This window comes from Vipera ursinii (assembly GCF_947247035.1).
Source record: "Vipera ursinii genome assembly, chromosome: Z".
In the NCBI taxonomy this organism is placed as follows: Eukaryota; Metazoa; Chordata; class Lepidosauria; order Squamata; family Viperidae; genus Vipera; species Vipera ursinii.
The window spans coordinates 26,341,288-26,362,274 of NC_139517.1; the positions used below are offsets into that span (position 1 = coordinate 26,341,288).

Sequence of the window (20,987 nt, forward strand, 5' to 3'; positions counted from 1 at the left end):
CCTGTAATGCTTTCAAGACAGGACCCTGTGATTCTGCTGCAAAGACTGACCCTGAAGGACTACCATAAAAACTTCAAACCATCTGTTCTCCCTAGGTATATAAAGAGCATAAGGCAATTTTCCCAATCTTGAACTACAAATTTGGGAGCTCAGCATTAGCCACGCTAGTGGGAGAAATCTGGAGAAGGCCACCATGTAACAAAGAATCAAGTTGACAAAGGTTTCCCTAGGAGAAACCAGACTTTGGATCCAGCTGGCATGTGTCATGGCAATCTTCTTCATTTACTGAGACTTGCAAAAGGGAAAGTGGGAGGCAGAAAATCACTTCCTGGACTGATAACTTTGCAGAAAAGGAGCAAGGAAGGTGTTGATTTAGTACCAGTTTTATTCGGATGGAAACAGATTGCACAGCCATCCTGCAATAATTGAGAGAATCAGTTTGGAATAGTGGTTAACACTGGGGTCACCAACTCCCAGTCCATGGACCAGTACCGGGCCATGATATCCCAGCAACTGGTCTGCACAAACAAGCAAAGCCCCATCCACGAGATGCAGGCAGCACACAAAACCACACCCCCTCCGGTCCACAGAAAAACCTCTCTCCACAGAACCGGTCCCTGGCATCCAAAAGGTTGGGGATCTCTGGGCTAACACTGGCTGAGAAGTGCAAGACTGTAAGTTCTAGGCCTCTCTTAAGCATGAAAATTGGCTGGGTAATGTGAGTCAGTCTCAGCTCAACCTATCTCACAGCGTTGTTGTTATAGGGAAAATAAGAGGTATGGGTACATGTTCACCACCTTAAATGTATATCAAAAAACAAGAGATAAAAATCTATTATCATTTACACAACCATGTGAAATCACAGCTGCCATTTCTTTAACTGATGTCATATTTCATACATACTGTGTTCTTCCCAAGAACCTAGGATGTTGTAAGATATCGGCGATGTAAATGTGGATCAAGAGAGTAGCCTTCTGTAATTGAAGATAGAAATGTTGTCAATGCCTAGATTTTCTAAATGAAGTGGCAAGTTTTTTGATATGGCACCAATAACCACTGAGACCATCACAGCCAGTGTATAACATAATCTTTCAATTTGATTTTCAGATCTTAATACTTTATCTTCTCCAATTCTTTGTCATTATTATCATTATAGTCCTCAGCAATAACTGTTTCTCTGCCAGAGCCTTCTGTATAAAACACATGTCAAGTTGAGCCATACATACTTCAGTCTGGCTAGCCATACATCAAAGTTCTTGAGCATTGTTTGCAGGGTGTTCTTTAAAATAGGTGTGACTTTAAACAAATGGGAAATATGAAAGAGGACTATCCTAAATATTTCCTTGTTACCATATGGTGATCTATAACATGTCATCTGATTAACAGAAAACATTTCAGGCTGCCAATCAGAAATGAGCTACACACTAACTCAGGATTCAAAGCTTTTTCAGTGGACATATCTGGAATTTGGAAATAATGTTTGCTTGTTTACTTATCTGAAATGGTACACAGTTTCCTGCTTGAGCAGCGGGTTGGACTAGAAGAAATCCAAGGTCCCTTCCAACTGTTATTCTGCTTTCTGTTATTTATTCATATGTTTATTATCTTTCTACAGTGCCCAACTCCAGTGACTCTGGGGTGGAGGGGTGTTCAGGAAGTAAAAATATATGACAATAAAATAAGAAAGACAAAGGAGCAAAAAGATGGCAAAAACATACATATTACTAAGAAGGAGTTGTTAGGGCCTGGATAAGGAGAAATCAGCTCAGAGTCAACCCATGCAAGACAGAATGGCTACTTACTCTGAACTCTTCTAATTCTGGGGCTGTATGCTTGACTCTCCACAGGGTGATGTTTCCCCATGGAAACCAGACTTGCAGTTTGAGGGTCTCATGGCTCTTGCAGGAAAAGCAGGTGAAGACATAGCCAGGAAGAACTTTCTCAACTTTGACTGGTGGCCTTAACTTAAAAAGTGAAAAGATGTTCGCCCGTACCTTTTTCATCTCTAGTATGGATTACTCTAATCTGCTTTTCCTGAAGTATCTTTGAAGACTACGCAGAAACATTCAACAGCCATAAAATACAGCATCCGCGTGATTATTGGATGATCTTGTAACAGGAGTGACCTTGTAGCAGCTTCATTACAAGAACTGCATTAGCTACTATTTTGTTTTCAAATGCAAGTCAAAGCACTATGTAGAAAGTTCTATATGGCTCAGGACCTGTGAGAACTTTTATTTCAGACAAATTCTGCCTATCCAACTTGAGAAAACAGGGAATGCCTGTTGAAGGTTTCCAGAAAGAATGGCCAGAGAAGGCTCAGAAACAGGCATTATCTGTAGTTCTCCTTCTCCTCTGAATAGCCTCTGTAAGTAAAGGATGATGTTTTCTTCACAGCCTGTCAGTAGTTTGTGAAGACCTGCTATTCCAGAAGCTATTGGGATCAACAGTTGACTGATCAGATTACCACCTGAACCTGTTATATGGGCTGAGAGTAATTGGCCCAAAGTCACTCAACCAACTTTCATGCCTATAGCGGAACTAGAACTCAATCTCCTACTTTCTAGTCTGAAGCGTTAACCACTAGACCAAACTGGCTTTCAGATATGTAGAATGAATGGTAGCACAATATATTGCAATGTCATTCCAGATAATTTCATTTTTATGCATTCTGTTGTTTGCATATTTATTATTTCTGCATACACTTATACACCTGCCCTATTCACACAAGGTAACCCAGGATGGCATCATTACAATCTTGAAATAGCCTTTCCTACGACATGTAGTCTTTTTAAAGATTGAAGCAGCTTTATACACTACATAAATAAAAAATAAATTTAATTCTAGGCAAATAGACATCTTTATTAACCCTACTGCCTGGGTTCCAGAGATTCACAAACTAATTTTTTAGTCTTACCATGTTGTGTGAATTAGACCAGAGGTCCCCAACCAGGAACTGGTTCTGTGGAGAGGTTTTTCTGGTGGGTACATGGTTTTGTGTGCTGCCTGCATCCCACAGATGGGGCTTTGCTTGTTTGTGCAGACCAGTTGCTGGCATGCTGTGGCCCAGTACTGGTCCAAGGACCAGGGTTCGGGGACTCCTGAATTAGACTATGTATAATGCTAATGGTGGGAAACAGGTTGTAAATTGGAAACATGTGTTGGATGAGTAATCCCATTCTCAGAACCTGGATGTCTTCCTGGTACTTATTATCCCAACTAATTTAGAGGTTCTGAGTAATAGTTTTGGAGTATAAAACAATATTCAAGCTGAATAGATCATCTTGTGTAAGGTGCTCAATCAGAATGAGATCTTGGGTTTGGTATTACAGTATGCCATGCAAGCCCAACCACTGTTATTTTATTAAGTGTTGTTTACGCCTGAATCCAGCCAAAAGTGATTTATTCAAAAAAATAAGATTGACAACACACAAGCCCAGCCCAGCCCACGTGAACTTTATTGGTTTCTGTCTGCTTCTCTTCAGCCACTTGCCCATTCGCACCATAAATTACCTACTTTGTTATGATGGTCATGTGGGAAAAGGCAGCCCAACACCTGCAGGACATTGGGAGCAAGACATCTGAATTGTCTCCACTGCAACTCTGAGGCTTTTTATTTGAGATGCAACTCTGAGGCTTTTTATTTGAGATGCATCCAACCATTGCTAAGTTAGGAAAATGGCAGGCATGAGGAAGTCCAGAGAAAGGCAGAGAAATAGCAGGGCTCAGATGGACTGGAATCAAGCCTGAGGCACTTTTGCAGTGCCAGAACGAAAGAATGTAGTCAGTCCCAAAAGCAACACAAGAGTTTTGCTGCACAACACAGTACGTGGCTCAGTGCTTCCATCACACAAATAATCTCGCGTGCAGACAAAAGATGGCTATTTGTTATGGCCTACCCACCTTCCTTTTTTTCCCCAGAATATAAAACTCCTCTACTCCAGTAATTTAAACCAGGCTAAGAAGCTGATACTGGGCAAACATTTTGAAAACAGAAGTTTGCAATACCATGAGACTCAAAAGTCCAAAACATTTAAAAAGCAAAAAAAAATGCCTAATCCTCTTTCAAGTTATTATTTTTCTTTCCTTTTCTTTTCCCGATTTTTCCTCCTATCTAGAAAATATAGGATTTATCTTTCAACATTTCATCTATAATAGGTCTTTCCCTCAAAATTATACTTTTTATATAATATATAGTTTATACATAACATCACGTATGGATAATTTAAAAACTTTTAGCTTCAGTCATACTGTTTTCAAAATTTGTTTTAAAAATTCATTTAAAAAAAAATTAGGCTGCCTGCCCCTAAATGTGGGCCTGAATTTTCTGTGTCCACTGAATAACACTGGCTTACTATTGGAAAGCAAAGGGTGAAAATCAAAGTGGAAGAGAACATTACATAAGGACACAGCTGGATGGAACCCTGAACTGGAACGTTCAACCTCCACAATTTCTTGTTGCAACTACCATTTGTATCCTTCCCACATCCTCAAAAATTAAAATAGTTCTGGTAAAAAGTAAGCTCAAGTGGTGCTTAGGGGCGAAAAAAACCAGGTCAGAGGAGGGATCAAGTTCAAAAGTAGGTAAATAAAATTGTGCCCTGATGAATTGAGACTGTGTAAAACTTAAGAAAACAGGGTTATTTGAAGTAGATGAAAGAAAGTGAAAACACTCCAACTAATCCTGTTAATCATCTACCTCTAAAATATTCAAGTTGTATAAGGGCAGGGAATGAATTCTGCAGTCTCTTGCTTCTGCTCTTTTACACACAAAAACCAGTAGTTGAAGTTTTTCCTGGCAAGGAGACATTGTCTACATTCATATTTAACCATAGCTTACTCCATTCACTGAAATTTCTAATCCATGAAGCAGCCAGCAAACACACTTGGTCAGAGTTCTCACAGCTGATAGACTAACATGATGTGTATTAACTAAATAGTCCTTGACTTGTGACTGATTGCTTGATGACCATTTGAAGTTATAATGGACCCACCAAAAGCTATTTATGGCCTGATAGCCACAAGTGCACACAAGGGCACTTGATAATTTAGTCACCTTCATGGCTGTTTGCAATGTCCCATGATCGCACAACTGAATTGGGGGAGTTTTTTGCTGGTTTTTGGCATTCACTTCCAGTTTCCAGTAAAAAATACCCATTGGGTAAAACTGATTCACTTAACGACCATAAAATTTGCTTAATGACTGCAGTATTCATTTAAGTGAACAATATCATATAATAGGGTCCAGGTAGATGATGACCCACATAATGACCACAGAAACTTTGAATCATAATTCCAGGCTCAATTACAATTTTTATGTTGACAAGTATCCGTAAGATCATCCAAACAATAGGCACCTGTGCTCTTTAAAAAAGGTAAAGGTTCCTCCACACATGCGTGCTAGTCGTTTCCGACTCTAGGGGCCAGTGCTCATCTCCGTTTCAAAGCCGAAGACCCAGCGCTTGTCCAAGGACATCTCCGTGGTCATGTGGCCGGCATGACTAGACGCCAAAGGCGCACAGAACACTGTTACCTTCCCACCGTAGTGGTCCCTATTTTTCTACTTGCATTTTTACGTGCTTTCGAACTGCTAGGTTGGCAGAAGCTGGGACGAGTAACAGGCGCTCACTCTGCTACGCGGCACTCGGGATTCGACCCACCAAACTGCCGACCATCTGATCGACAAGCTCAGCGTCCTAACCCACTGAGCCACTGCATCCCTTAACCTGTGCTCTTTACAGCAATGGATAAGAAAACATAAGACCATCCAGTACAGCCTTACTATCCTAGACATCTTCTAGATCAGTGTTTTTAAACTTGGCAACTTTTAAGATGGACATCAATTCCCAGGATGTTATTTAAATAATGAAAATTAGCATTTGATTTGGCCCCATCTTTTTTTAAGTGTCTCTTTGTATCTCCAGCTTGCTGCCAAAGTACAACCTGCAACAAATATGAAAATTATGTTCCCTAATGTAGAGCCATATATGATCTGAGTTCTGGTATTGCGCAATCAGTTGCAGTCCCATTTCACAGAAGAAATCCCAAGGGTTCTGAAGGCTTTTCACTTCTCCTAAATGGACTGGATCTCTGAACCAGTCCAAAAGCTTCAAGTTGTAAATAAAATTATATACATTCCTCTCTCCTGCGATGCACATAATTACCAACCTAAAAACCAAAATATAACCCATCCTCTCCCGTTGTTTCAGTTCAAATGTGATTCTTCCCACTACAGGACACAACTACTCACCCATATGGGTTATTGACGAATGTGAAAAACGATGAAACAGTGGACTGGTGCATTTATTATTATTATTATTATTAAAAGAAGGTTTAGCAGAAAAAATAAGTACCTCAGGAAAGGGGAAAAATATTTTTTAAAAAATGTTTAAGTTTCAAACTGAAGACATTCTACATATAAATCAAGGACTACAATACTTATGTCACTGAGCAAGACCTGCAACAGGAGCAGATCTTGGGAAAATGCAATAAAAATTTCATTATTTTAAAAGTGGGCACTTGTGCTTGCCTTGGGGTAATGGAAGGTATCAAGTCACTACCCCCACTGTGCGTGTGGCAGGAACGTCACACCCGAGAGTTGCAGGGATAGCTTCAAGATCTCCAGGTTTCTGAGCTGTTGTTCAGTTGTAAGAGAAACTAGCAATACTGTTATCATTTCTTCACCAATTCTTTACCTTTGCAGTGTTAAAGAAAAGGGAAAAGAGGCATGCAAGGAGCTGCTGGAGACATATCATTCCTGCTTGCGGGCACTGGGCATAGCTCACCCGGATCTAAAAAACGGTCCCTAGGTGAGTGTCCTATATTGCTAAGACTGCAGGGGTAAAAGGATTGATGGCAGCATTCAGTGGGAACATGGTAAATTGCAACACAGACTGACTAGTTTATGGGGACCTCACTCAGAAGAAGGGAGTGTGCAGCAATTATGTTATCTTGGAGGAAAGGATTTCACTCTTCATTTTATTTAAAGGGCAAAAGGCATGTAGAGGTGTAGCAGTTACTACAACAAAACTTTATCCCTTGACTTCATTTTTTAAATGCAAGCTTCAATGATATCAGGGTGCTTAACAGGGAAAACAATTTATAGAATGGGGAGGTATATCAGGAATGTGGGATGAATGACAATCCCACCTTATCCCTTTTCTGTTAGAAAGGAGTTTCTGAAGATAAACAATATTGTCACTAGTGGGGAGGTCTGAACACAGGAGCCTTGCTTGACGCCACACATACTTTCTACACAGGAAAATAAAAAGACAGGCAAACGCTTCATCAAGTAGATTTTTGCAAGACAGTGTATATTACAGACATAGGTCTCCTGCAAGAGAAAACATTAGCAACCCTTAATCCAAGCTCATATACTGACACCGAAGCCCCCAAAAACTATAGGAGGTAATGGTTTTCCTAAATAATTTGGTTTTCAAAAACAGTTGCTGTACTGTATCTACTGTATCATTTTGGACAACACTGAAATCAATGGTTGGGTTCCCACCATATACTGATTACACTGATATACTGATTACAAGCCAGCAAACTCCATTTTATCCTAGTTTGTGGTATGAATCCGTTTGCTAGCAGCTGTCCCCCTAACCCCTTTGCCAGGAAAGTTATGGCTTAGCCCAAGGGAAGAAAAGCATTACATCCCACAGGAGTGGGAAGACACACCTACATTTCTCTATTTATTTTCTCCTGTATTATTTTTACAGCCTCCAAATCACTGGGAAAACCCCAGCCAGCCATGTTTCCTTTCCCATAGGGACTCCAGAGTGCTCAACCAACAGAAAGCTCAGCATTGATGCACTATTCTCAGCAGGTGCTGCAACAGGAGTTCCCAACTTCAATAAAGCCCCTGCATTTTATTCTGACTGGACATGTTCAATTACTGAGTCATTGTTCTTTATTCAGTTGGAAGTCTTCTGATTTTTCATTAGTGGCATAATGTCCCCAGATTTCTGGGACCCTCACCTTTGCCATACTTGCTTTGTGTAGTAGCACGTAAGGAAAAATAAACCTGCGGAAGAGCTTTACATCCAACAGCCCACCGGACCAATCCCATGATCGGGCATCCTTCAGTACCACCACTTCCACCATCCCTGGGACACCCTGGATACTGTGCTTCCAATCAATTCAGATCTCAGATGATATTCCACCTTGGATCCTGGGAATCAGAAGCACCCCTCCTCCAAAAACAATAATTTAACAATAAAGACAAGGGAAAAGAAAATCAGCCTCCTTGGATCATTTGAAGAAAGTCAATATATATCAGGTGAACAGAAATGGAAGAGGTCCCAGAAATTCCTCCTTCCCGTTTTCTGTCTAGAATGAAGCTAGCTTGGGAATCATCTATACAACCCAGGGCACATATAATAAGTTTGGCAGGCCTCACAAATTCCCCTCATTTTCTGGAGCTCTTCAGCTCAGCCCCAACTCCATCTGAACACATTCCCTGGCACAACTGTATACACCCTCTTTTGGATTCTAGTAATGCAAAGCACTCCTGCTAGATCAGCCAAATAGCCTCTCATCCAGCATCCTGGTTCCACAAGAGGCACTCAAGTTTCCTGTGGCACGCCCACAAGGCTGGACTGAAGGGAAAACTTCCTCTCTTTCAGCCTTTTTCCGCCCTTGATGTTTCCATACGGCAATCAGGATTGCTGGATTTAACATCCAAATTTATAGAGAGGACAAGTGAATTCCTTTGCAATGAAGGTCAAAGCTATCACTTTATTCTGCTGAAATGAATCCCACAGCTTAATTTTTCACTATTCAAGTAGGTATTACCTTAGTGCTCTCTGCTCCAAACCAAATTTGTAGGAGTCTTCCCTTTACTTTAACCCACCTATCCTGCCTACAATTCACTGAGCCCATAATTTCAAACATATGTAGTGCAAGAAGACACTTACAATGGTCTTTATATACTCCCAGATTCAAAGGAAAACGTCTAGAACAAAGGCAATCTGCCTAAATTTCTCACATAAAATATGCCCTGCTCCAAAAGTCACCAACTGCACAAAGAGAGACAAATATGCAGTGTAGGACATTTAGACTACAGTGGTCACGGGCCAGTTCCATTTTGTTCCATTTCAGGTGCAATAGCAGGTGCCAGAGGAACTCTCAGTACAAACTACCTTTATTACAAGAGACAAAAGAATTGCAATATGGAGGCCGGCCAGCCTGCCTACCCGCTTGCCTCCAGGGGCAGTGTTTCATATAAAGCTTTCATGGGGAAAGTCATAAAAGTCCTTGGCCACTTCTCAATGGCTGGGATATCAGCCAAGGTACACCCTGTTGTTCCCCTCCTCACCTTACCATCATCGCTAAAAGAACGCAGGGTATTGAGTAGGGAATGTCACCCACTCCTGCCCTCCCCCCCACCCCACCCCCGAAGGAAACTTCCTTTAGATCCCAAGCTATCCAGCCTCAAGGAAATGGAGGCATTTTCATGATAAGGAAAAAAGGAAAAAAAAAGCCATATAATTTTACCAAGTGATGCTGAAAGTCCTTTCAAATCAAAGGGGAAACGTAAAAGCACCACATGGCTTGATCGAACCCTTCTTTCCCCCACTTAGGCCTCACACAAGCTTGCAACGCTAGGACTCCCTGCCACAGCAGAGTTGCAGTCCTAACACCAGGAGTGGCTGAAGAGCCACCCAAGCTAAGGGAGGGCAAGGGAGCTGGGCACTGCTCTTCTAGTCTCGCCGTAGATTTTTTAACCGCTCCTCCAAATCAGCATCTGCGTCGGCGAGGGCTGCTGAGGCTTCAGCTTTCTTTCCTCCTGCCACGCTCAGAGAACCACCAGTGGAAGGCAAATCTGCAAGGAAGAGAGAGTGAAATCTGCGACAACCCAATAACACAATTTTCCCATCCACTCCCAGTTCTCTCTGCCCAAGAGTGTGGCATCAGGATTACTGTATATATGGAGTTCATGCATCATACTTATCGTGGTTAGGCTAACTATGGCAAAATAGACAAAGTTTCACATATCACATTATGTCCTTAACCACAGCATTAATCACACTTATGGATGACCTCTGGCAAGAGCAAGATGAAGATGGTGCATATTTGCTTCCCCCTTTGCAGCCTTTGATGCTGATTATTGATTTTGGTGCTAAGGACTGGAAGCAGGGGCATGGTGTTGTGCTAATTTTCCTTCCAGAGACCAGTTCCAAAAAGAATTCATGACTGGGGAAAAGTCTAGCTTAACACTCTCTCTACTCCTGTTTTAACAACTAAACAAAGTGCTGGATGAGATAATTCAGCAGCATGGGGTAAGGTGTCATCATTATTCTAATGATACCCAGCTTTACAACTCCATTCCTGGACAACCAAGTGATCCTGGGGGAGGTCCTGTATCAGTGTCAAGTGGGTGCAGGGATCTGAAGGGGGAAGAACAGGCTTCAGCTCCTAGCAAGACTAGGAGCTTTGGACTTTAGGGCTTCCTGGATCCAATGTTTTTCCAGCTTTGGTTCTGGATGGGGTTGCAGTACCTCAAACAGAACACGTCAGAAATCAGGACATTCTCTTAGATTCATATCTCCAATTCAAGGAGCAGCTGGCAGCCTTTGTAAAAATTTATTTAACACACCAAGTGTACCCTTTCCTGAACCAGGAGGTTCTCTCACAGTCATGCCTTGGCTCACCTCCCAAACAGACCAAAATAAAGCTTGAGCACCTTCAAGCAGAATTGCTTCTTGTTGTTCGGAACAGATCAGGGGACAATGAGTTTTACTTATTACTTTTTGCACATATTAGAACTACCCAAAAATCTCATTTTCCTGCTCTGCCTGGACAAGCTGATTAATCCAAGGTAGTATGGTGGAAAGTCCAGAACCTATAAGACAGGACTGGACTTTGCATGCATGGACCAAGGCAGAACCCCATAGCACCACCATTTGAATTGGAAGAGGCGAGGGAAGACAGTCAATTTTTAAAATAAATCTCTCTCTACATACTTTCAGTGTATTCTTTCTATACAGATACCAACCTATTTTGTTCAGGGTTTTTTTTAGTAAAGCAATCAGGACCACATTTTTTACAATTAATTTCACAATTAAGAAATGACATTCATTTCAAAAGGGACCACTGCATTCCTCAAGGGTTTCTATTTAACTTCCGTTAAAATTGCATTACTTAGGGTAAATTTCTGAAGTTGTACTATTATGGTGATTAGGCAGTTACAGTGCACAAAGTTTAAGAGCCCCAGTCTTACTGGCCTCATTACCACTCACAATGTATTTTTAATCTTTGTTGAAATACCTGTTTTTAAAGATGTATTGGAACACTATTAACTGTTGAATGTTTTTCTGTTATTTTTGTTTGTCTGTATAGTGACCACATCCCATCTTGTTTTAGGTCTATTGGATTTTATGATAATATATTGTGAGCCAGCCACAGTCAGTTGGATATAAATAATGATTTTTATCCATCTGGGATTTACAAGAATTATGTAAGCTTTGGTCTCTTTCTTATTTATTCAGTCATTCAATTGAAATAGGTTGGTATCTGTGAATCACAAAGTGGATCAAGTGTCTCTTCCCTTGCTGTACTTCTTTCCTAATTTTCATTTCATGCAAATACTTACTTGACAGTTCATCGGTCAGTGTCAGACCTAGCTCATCCAACACCTGGGAGACAACAGCATCACTGTGAATGGAAAGCAAGAACATGAAGTGCACTTCTTTGCATGGCTAATCCATCACTTCCCTTAACTCAATCTCAATTCTTTTCTCAACTTCAGGTTGAATTAACAGGCTTGGCTTTACTGTCCACAGATCTGGATTTCAGGGAGGGATTTGAAGGTCAAAAAGCTATCACTTGCCACCTCTTAGATGCCAAACTTTCTCTTCAATATGCAACTTTATGAGCTTTCCAAGGCTAATTACCTTTCCTCCTCATCCTCTTCATCTCCCATTGCATCATCAATAGCATCATTCATCATCTCTTCCTTCATTTCCATGATCTCTGACTGTTTTTCAAACTCCATCATGATCTTCTGAATCTGAGGCAACTTGAGCTAAAAGAAGGCAAGAAGTGACACTGTTACAAAATCTCAGAAAAGGAAATAAACCATCACTTGCTTTTCACCTTTTGGAACGGAATAGAAGGGAATATTTTATTTATTTAGCAAATTTATATCATTGCCAATCTCACAAAAAGTGAATGTAGGAGGCTTACAAGCAAAAAAGTTAAAACCACACCTGAAATTTAAAAAAAAAACAGACATAAATAACAAAGATAAAACAAAACTATAAAAGACCTCCAAGACAGCAGGAGGACAACCATCATTTGGCCTCATTCACCATTGTACAGGCTCACCATACAACCTCAGGATTGATGAAAGAACCACCTTTTCAAAGCTTTCTGGAAGATTAACAGAGATGGGGCTTATCTCACCTCATGGGAAGTGACGTTACAAAGAGCAAAAGCTGAAGCAAAAAAGGCATTTGTCCTGGGTCCTGTCAGATTGAACTCAATAGCAGATGAGACCCAGAGCATGCCATTTCTGTTGGACCTGATGGGATGGACAGATGAGATTGAGACAATCCCTTAAATAACCTGACCCTGTGCCATGTAGGCATTTAAAGGTCAAAAACGGCACCCTGAATTGCACCCAGCAGCAGATTACACTCTGTTCCATGACCCATCCTAGATATCGACATCACAGTCCACACAGCTGCATTCTACACCAAATAAAGCTTCCAGATGCTCTTCAAGGTCAGCTGCCTGTAGACTGAATTACAGAAAACTATCCTAGAGTTGATTAGGAATGAGCAAACAGTGAATGGAGTAACATCACTAGAGCAGATTACTGTTACTAAGAGGTTGAATGTTTATTTTTTAACAAAAGTATTAATTGATCAAGTGACAGTGAAAATAATTCAGGACAGATTGTATCCAGTCCAGAGAATCCTGCTGGAAAAACAATTCAACAATAAGGTGAAAAAAGTATCTGTAAACTTGTTATGATACCTTAAGTGGCACATTTTCTGAATTTGTCAATTTAAAATGCTTCTGTGCTACATTTTCTGCCTAGTCTCCATTGTCTAGTTCAGGGTTGTCAAACTCAATTTCATTGAGGACCGCATCAGCATTGCGGTTGCCCTCAAGGGGCCGGGTGGATATGGCCAGGATGGGTGTGGCCTACTGGGTGGGTGTGGCTAGAGTGTGTATGGCCTACTGGGTGGGCGTGGCCAGCTCTACATCGTTCGCATCAAGGGTGCCTATTGGGGCCTGGGCAGGAGTGGGACAGATCTAAGGGTCTCTGGCAGAAGGAGGGTCTCTGGGCCAGGGCCAAGGCAGTGGGGGCCGTTCCCTCACTGTTTCCAGGATGGCTTCGCGGGCCACATGAAACCACTTCACTGGCCAGATCCGGCCCCCAGGCCTTGTGTTTGACATGTCTGATCTAGTTCTTCCCATTAAGCCAGACATGTCAAACTTGCAACGTCACGTGACATCATGTGATGTTACGTGACGTATTGGGACTGTTTTGCCATTGCTGGCAATGGGGTGGGTGCGACTTCCGTGTGACACGTCTGACCCACGGGCCGGCAGTTTGACACCCCTGCATTAAGCAATTCCAATTTCATTCCCTTTCTGAAAGACAAACGAAACAGATTCTACAGGTAATTTAGCAACCACAACTGGAATCAACAACTCAGTGGTTACATGAAGTGAACACTAATAAAACCACCACTGTACTTATGACCTCATTTTCACATTGCTTTGCTTTATAGACCTGCAAAGATCATAAATGAGAGGACTCAAAATTATTTCTTCATCAGTCTGCAAATGGTCACTAAAATGAAGCGGTTGCTAAACAAAGACTACATGTAATATCTAACAACCCACACGTATTATTAAAAGAAATAGCAATGTTCCAATATCTCAGGGGTTGCCACAAAGAAGAATGAGTCAAGCTATTCTCCAAAGCACCTGAAGGCAGGACAAGAAGCAATGGATGGAAACTAATCAAAGAGAAAAGCAACCAAGAACTAAGGAGAAATTCCCTGACAGAACAATTAATCAGTGGAATAACCTGCCTCCAGAAATTGTGAATGCTCCAACACTGGAAGTTTTTAAGAAGAGACTGGACAGCCTTTTGTCTGAAATGGTACAGGGTTTCCTGCCTGAACAGGGGGTTGGACTAGATGACCTCCAAGATCCCTTTCAACTCTGTTACTCTATTCTAACAACAAAATAGCTTTTAGAAAACTGCCTTTTGTTAAGTCAAATTATTTGGATTTCTAGTTCCAGATGCCTAATCTCATTGGTTCTCTAGAATTTTAGGCAGATTGATTTAAAGTGGAACCTTCTGAATGCAATCAGATGCTTGGTCAGTGAGTACGGTATAGGTTCAAAAGGAGCAGTTTAAAAGAGTTTCTGCAGCTGAACTAGTATGCAGCTTACCCACCTGTCTGTTCATGGTAGCCATGGCTTTGGTGACACCTTTCATTGCCTGAGCCATGGAGTTGTTCGATTTGAGTGTCTGTATCTTAAGGGACACTGCCTGGATGTTAGCCCGCATCATGATGAATTTCTTGACATAGCGCCTTGTTCGCACCAGATCTTTAGCCATTATTTTCACAGCATCCTGAGATGGAAGAACCAGGTTAGAAAGCAGACATAGATTTTCTTCTGGTGACTTTCAAAAACCATATTTGTCCTTTCCTTCCCAACTCACCATCTGTCCTTGCTTAGCCATTTTCTTGATATCAGCAATTATCTTTTTCTCCTGGGTCTCCAGCTTCTGCCGCTCACGGTCTAATTCTCGCATGGCACGGTTCAGAGCCCGCTGATTTTGCCGTAGCATCTCCTCTGGGGTCTTCCGGCGCCCAAACAGTAGATCCATCCTGACAGAAAACGAGTCAGCCTACAAGTCTTGAGAAAAAGGACTATGCGGAAATATAAAACACATAGGAACAAAGTATCTTCGTATTAATACATCAAGAAACTCTAATTTATTAAAATATATAGTCATCAACCAAAGAAACCCCCCCCCCATCAGATTACTAAAATTACAATTAGAGTTTCATGATAAATACACTGCATTTCAGAATGAGAACAAACTAGAACAGAGATCTCCGACCTTTCTCTGTTGGTGGACCAGAGGGAAAGGGAGAGAGAAACATTTTACGCATACACATGCACACACACAAACAGGGCCGTGAGCACGTGCGACGCAAACGGGGCACTCACGTGAGACTAGCACTGTCCCATTTTCACCACGCAGCACCCTGTTTTCATCACACAGCGCCCCATTTGCACAGCGGCATTGGTGCTGGCGCGAGTAGGAGCACATGCTCACACGTGCGTGCACTGGCCAGCCTATTTTGCAGCCCGTTGGCCAACATTCACTGTTCTGGGACACAAACAATTCTGTGTGTGTGTGTTAGTTCTATCATTTCGCAACAAGCTTAGGCCAGAGGTTTTTGTTGCAGTTTTTATATAAACTTTTCTTATTGCCCTAACTATGTATCAAAAACTCAACAGAACTACAAAAAAAAAGCCTCTGTTCACCCTTCAAAACCTTGTGTTGTACTGTATTGCATTGTATTTTATATTGTATGAATTATGTTAAATTGTATTTTATTATATTGCTCTACCTCAGTGGCTCTCAATCTTTTCTTCACCACAGATCCCCTTTAAATACCTTTTGTGGCCATGGACCATGGCCATAGTAAGGTATGTCAAACTCGCGACGTCACATGACATCGCAAGACGTATCATGACTTTTTCCCCATTGCCGGCAATGGGGTAGGTACAGTTTTGGTGTGATGCATCCGGCCCATGAGCTGGCAGTTTGACATTTATTTATATTTATTTATAATGAGACTTGTATGCCGCCCTATCTCCCGAAGGACTCAGGGCGGCTAACAACAATAAAATACAATAAATACAAATATTAATGGAAATAGAACTTGTGTGAAAGATGCTAGAGACATATACATTCCAGATTGAATGTGAAGAACCTTATCCAGGATCTAATTTAAACAAGCTACAAAAAAGCCAATTACACTTTTTTTAAAAAAAAATCACTCATACAGGAGACTTCATTTCCAACCTTCTTCATGCTTTGCACATTGCACTCAAACTAATTGCTCTGGAAACATGAGGCAATGACGTGAAATGTGGCATGTAATTCTTTGGGGGAGAAGAGAAATTAATAGAGGCAGGGTCACCCTATGTGCATAGGGTGGCACCCTACATGGCATGGGTCCGGAATACCCTGGGGAGCACCTGCGGCCGGCACCAACCTCCCTCCGCCCAATATGCCTGCCATCAGTCCCTAAGACTTAAGATTTAAATCATAACATATCTTCAAGCCTTCACGGACCCTCTGTGCTCTCCCAGGGGTCCACAGTCCACAGGATGAGAACCACTGCTCAATATTATACACTGTTCAGTATGTGATTTACTATTCATAAGCCATTATCTTCTTCTCTGTGGTTTGCTGCTTGGTGAACACAGTAGAACTGTATAAACTGAGCAAATAAAAATGATCCAAATTAAGAGAAATCATTTATATTGTGCGAAAATAGGCAGAAGAATAACAAGACAGTTCCAGTTTGAGTTTCTGGCTAATTTAACCAGCCTTATCCAGTTATCAAATATTTTGAAATGCACTCTTATTCAGAGAACCTACACTTCTATTAATGAGAGGGTTGTTAAGCAACTTTCAGCTGGTTACATCTTTGTCATACAGACTATCCACCGGAATAATGTGGATACAATGACAAGCAGTCTTGTCATAGTATTGATAGTTACTAAAGATTGTGACTTGCCAACCATACAGTCTGGAAATCCTCAAATCTTTCAATCATCCTCAGAAACTGTCTAACAAAAAACTGTTTCCCATTTAACCCTTTTTATTTATAAGGACAGATTAAAAAAATTAAATTTGCACTATGTTAAATAACTTAAAATGAAATTATTTGAAACAATGGTCTGCCTGATATTTAGAGTTTGGTTTAACTGATGGTGCCATCATTTACACATCAGTAGGATAAGCATCAGCTAATCCACCATAGATAAAGCAAAGAATTAAAAAGAGAATCAAACCAAATAAAATCAAATCAATTTCTCCTTGGACCAAACAAGTTTAAACATAAGTCACAATGAAGCCGCTTTGGTTAAGAAGCTTTTGAGTACAAAAATTCAGCTATGTTACTTTACCTTAACAGACTGTGGATTTATTTTTCAGAGATGGTAGGGTCTGAATGAAATATAAATATAATAATTATAGCAAATTAGAGTATTGAAAAAAAACATCCTTCCTTACCCAAATGTTAGAATACACATTCAATACATCATTCCAATCAAATACAGACAAATGGAAACCTTTACAGTACTCTTCCAGAACTTGCCACCACTCCAGATGTGCTCCCCCCCCCCCCATCCATCAGTGGAGATGATAGGAGTGGTAATCCGAAGGAGAGACTAGATGAGCCTACTTTATAGCAGGGCAAAAAGGGACAAGCAATATAAAACGAAGAGGCTTGCTCTGTCCAAGGCAAAGTCGCCTAGAGGATCTACCCGACGCAGGTCTGTGCCTAAATTGTGGGGCGTTGCGGGTGGACGCTGGGAATACTCGCAAGGGGCAAAGCGCAAACACAATTCCAAATAGACATAATTTTTTTGGTCTAACCACACACAAAGAAGAATATGATGGAAAAGAGGGGGAAAGGCAGAAAAGAACTCCCACCCCAAACAATAAAAGCTTCCGAGACCTCGTTCCGACCCCCCGACCGCCAACAATTTACCGAGCAGCCACCTAACTCCGTCGCTTCACCTCGATATTTCCTCTACGCTCTTCTTCCGCCTCAGCCCACTGACGTCACGGGAGTGGCATTTTGGCGTCATGGTCACGCGGGTGGAGAACCCGAAGGCCTCCCTGATTTGCTCAGAGAATAGGAGGCGGGCCGTAACCGGAAATTAGATACAGAGAGGGGAAAGAAACGGTAGGAGATGAAAGTCTTGTCTGCCCCTCTTGGTACTTCCGGGAAATTTTAGGTGACAACTGTGTTAGAGATCTAACAAAAGTGCAGAGAGACTCTTCCCTTCCCACCCACTCCCCCTAGTTTCCATTGGTGGACATTCCAAACTGTCCATCAGAGGCGAAAGTGAGCCGTGTTCAAAACCAAAACAAAATAAAAAACAATAGGGTGGAGAGGAAATGCTTCTTTTAATCATCATCATTCTTAGTAGTCTCTCCTCCCCAATGGATGATGAGTTATCAAGGACAGCATTCATGCTAGAAAAGTTGTATATTAGCCAGTTTTTGGTGTAGTGGTTAAGACATAAGGCTAGAAACAGGGAGACTATGAGTTCTAGTCCTGATTAATCGCAAACTCATCTAGATGGCATTTGGCCAGCCTCTCTAATCCTGCCATGAGATCTGCAAGGACTTCTCCAGGCTGCTGCGAAGAGTCAAGACTGACTTGAAGGCATTTCCACAAAAATAATAAATCGATACTACTATCAGTGAACCGCTTTCTGAAAGAGAATGTAGAATTCTTGGTATTTGTTCCATTGCTATTTACGATGAGCATGTGTAGACTGACAGATCATAGTATGTGGATCCCGACTTTTGAGAGGAATGGGATTTGAAAATGCAAGCATAGCAGTGAATGTGTATATAGGAATTTAAATGAAGCTGCCACTCAGCTTTAATAGCAGCAATGACAATAAAATCCCAAATTAGCAAGCTTAATTTGATTTTTTTTTAAACTGAATCATCTACATCCTTTTTTGACAGGCTAATATGCAATTGCATTGATATCTTAGTATGACTAATTGGTATGACTTAATATGACTGGGCCATAAAATAGTAATTTCAGTATTATAACCTTTCTTTAAAAATTAATTTTTTCACAATTGCCACCTTGAGAAATAGATTGGTTCAATGATTGGCTTAAAATTAAGTTTCTGGAGTTTCTATGGTTGAAGGAAAATCAAAATCCATAATTGTTCTGTTTTATATGTGCCATTGCCCATATAAAGGTAAAGGTAAAGGTTCCCCCGCACATGCGTGCTAGTCATTTCCAAATGGTGCTCATCTCTGTTTCAAAGCCAAAGAGCCAGCGCTTGTCCGAGGACGTCTTTGTGGTCATGTGGCCGGCATGACTAGATGCCAAAGGGGCATGGAACACTGTTACCTTTCCACCGTAGTGTCCCTATTTTTCTACTTGCATTTTTACATGCTTTCGAACTGCTAGGTTGGCAGAAGCTGGGACGAGTAACAGGTGCTCACTCTGTTACGCGGCACTCGGGATTCTACCCGCCAAATTGCCGACCATCTGATCGACAAGCTCAGCATCCTAACCCATAGCTAACCTACATTGAGTTCCAAAAAAGGTAAGCAGGCTTAGATGTAGTTCCATCCTTCCAAGGTAGGTAAAATGAGGACCCAGATTGTTGGGGGCAATAAGCTGACTTTGTAATAATGCCGCTGGGGGGGGCGAAAGCCCTAATAACCAGGCATATACATAGAATGAAGGCTATTGCTAAGCACATTGTGCTTTAGATTGTAAGCCGCCCTGAGTCTTCGGAGAAGGGCGGGATATAAATGGGATTAAAATAAAATAAAATAAAATAGTTAGTACTTGAAAAAGATCTCTGAAATTTTTTCAAAAGTGATAAACCCCTTTCATGGTGCTGTCAATAATATTACATGGATTTGTCCATGACATCTCATCTTTTGGGCCGGAATTTATGTTAACTATGCAAAAAGATAAGAATATTGTTTTTCAGTCATTCCTTCACTTGGCCAGAGAACAAAGTGATCACTGAAACATTTATCATTTACATTGCAGGTCTGTTCATAGCCAAAAAGCGCATCACACAGTTCTTTATTTTGGGACAAGGAAAGTAATTTAACCACCTGTGTTTTAAGATTACATGTCTTAAAAACACTGCACTAAAATATACTGTGTGACAGTGCAATATGGTTTGGATAGATAACATTTCTAGTTCCATCCTTGTCACTGTCATTTTAAAAAAAAAGATGCTAGACTACAACTCCTCCTCAGCTATATTTCAGCTATATTGGCAGGTGTGCTGGACATGGTGGGAAATTAAATCTCAACTGCATCACTCAAGTCAGGCCAGGATTATGCATAAGCATACCCATTCATAAATGTAGAGACCCAGTATGTTTAAATAAGTTAGTTCAAGCCAAAGATTCATGATGCACATAAGCAGTGATCTCATTAGACAGCATGAACAGAGGACAATGCAGTGTTTTGTATGACTGTTAGCACAAAGTGCCCCAAGAATGATGTAAGAGTTAAACAGAACCTCTTGAGAATCTTGAAGCAAGGTGGCAACGACAGCTGACCTTTCCTATTGCCCTCTTGGCTCCTAGCTCCTAGCGTGTGCCATTAATACACATGCCTTATACTATCACAAACGAAGGCGATAAAAACAACAGAGAGGAAAAAGGTGGGGAAGAGACAGAAAAGTAGCAATTTTTGTTTTACCACCAGCAATTAAGCACCATCCTGAGCGCACTTTATTATGGTCATGGCCTATTAACTACTGAGACACTCCAAGGCTAAACAGACAAGCTTGTTTCGGTCTGTAAATTATTTTTATAGGCTTTAGGTTAGAAAAGTCTGTCCCTTTCCGCAATCCTGAATCATTAACTATTCACAGATTACCACACCTCTACATTAGTTGTAGTGGTTCATGCAGGACAGGTTATAGTCTTAAACTTTCAGATCCACTGCCTGCATCTTCAGAACAGAAGCCTAGAAACCTCATAGACACAGTCAGGATTGTCTGTAGACGTCATTCAGCTACTAGTACCACCATAAAAAATGGTAACGAGCTCATTTGAACAGTTGTTTTAGAAACAACTAGCATAAGTGCCTATATTAAAAGGATGGAAAGTTGGGAAAAGGCTCATTTACTAAAGCAAAGCACGTAGTCCTTGACTTAACAATTGAGCCCAAACTTTGTTGTTAAATAAAACA

At 41.1% G+C, this 20,987-nt stretch overlaps 2 protein-coding genes across 3 annotated transcripts in view; both read right to left on the bottom strand.

Annotated features, from left to right (window-relative positions):
- The window catches only part of LOC310650330 (natterin-3-like), a 42,322-nt gene extending 39,079 nt beyond the window's left edge, over positions 1 to 3,243 (bottom strand). Inside the window, exons 1-2 of the mRNA XM_083379232.1 lie at positions 1,803 to 3,243; positions 904 to 974 (exon numbers count right to left, since the gene is read on the bottom strand). The gene's annotated coding sequence lies outside the window, so the exon portion shown is untranslated. The remainder of the gene's footprint in view (positions 1 to 903; positions 975 to 1,802) is intronic.
- Positions 3,244 to 6,285: 3,042 nt separating this feature from the next.
- CHMP2A (charged multivesicular body protein 2A) lies at positions 6,286 to 18,021 on the bottom strand. Of its 2 annotated transcripts, XM_083379276.1 has the most exons (7): positions 17,775 to 18,021; positions 17,188 to 17,227; positions 14,696 to 14,892; positions 14,426 to 14,605; positions 11,898 to 12,028; positions 11,597 to 11,658; positions 6,286 to 9,826 (listed from the first exon to the last, which is right to left on the bottom strand). In XM_083379276.1, exons 3-7 carry the CDS (start codon positions 14,861 to 14,863, stop codon positions 9,705 to 9,707), a joined length of 663 nt encoding a protein of 220 aa, XP_083235402.1. In that variant the 5' UTR covers positions 14,864 to 14,892; positions 17,188 to 17,227; positions 17,775 to 18,021; the 3' UTR covers positions 6,286 to 9,704. The 2 variants fall into 2 exon arrangements, with proteins under 2 accessions (XP_083235402.1, XP_083235401.1); XM_083379275.1 differs by lacking the exon at positions 17,188 to 17,227 and having other exon boundaries at positions 17,775 to 18,020.
- Between the last annotated feature and the right edge of the window lie 2,966 nt (positions 18,022 to 20,987).

Bases quoted from the DNA above. Each gene is read 5' to 3' on its own strand.
- CHMP2A (XM_083379276.1), bottom strand. From the start codon at position 14,863: ATGGATCTACTGTTTGGGCGCCGGAAGACCCCAGAGGAGATGCTACGG. The intron at 14,606-14,695 runs GTGAGTTGGGAA...CTTCCATCTCAG, and splicing joins TGGCTAAGCAAGGACAGATG to GATGCTGTGAAAATAATGGC. The intron at 9,827-11,596 runs GTAAGTATTTGC...TCTTCCTTGCAG, and splicing joins ACTGACCGATGAACTGTCAA to ATTTGCCTTCCACTGGTGGT.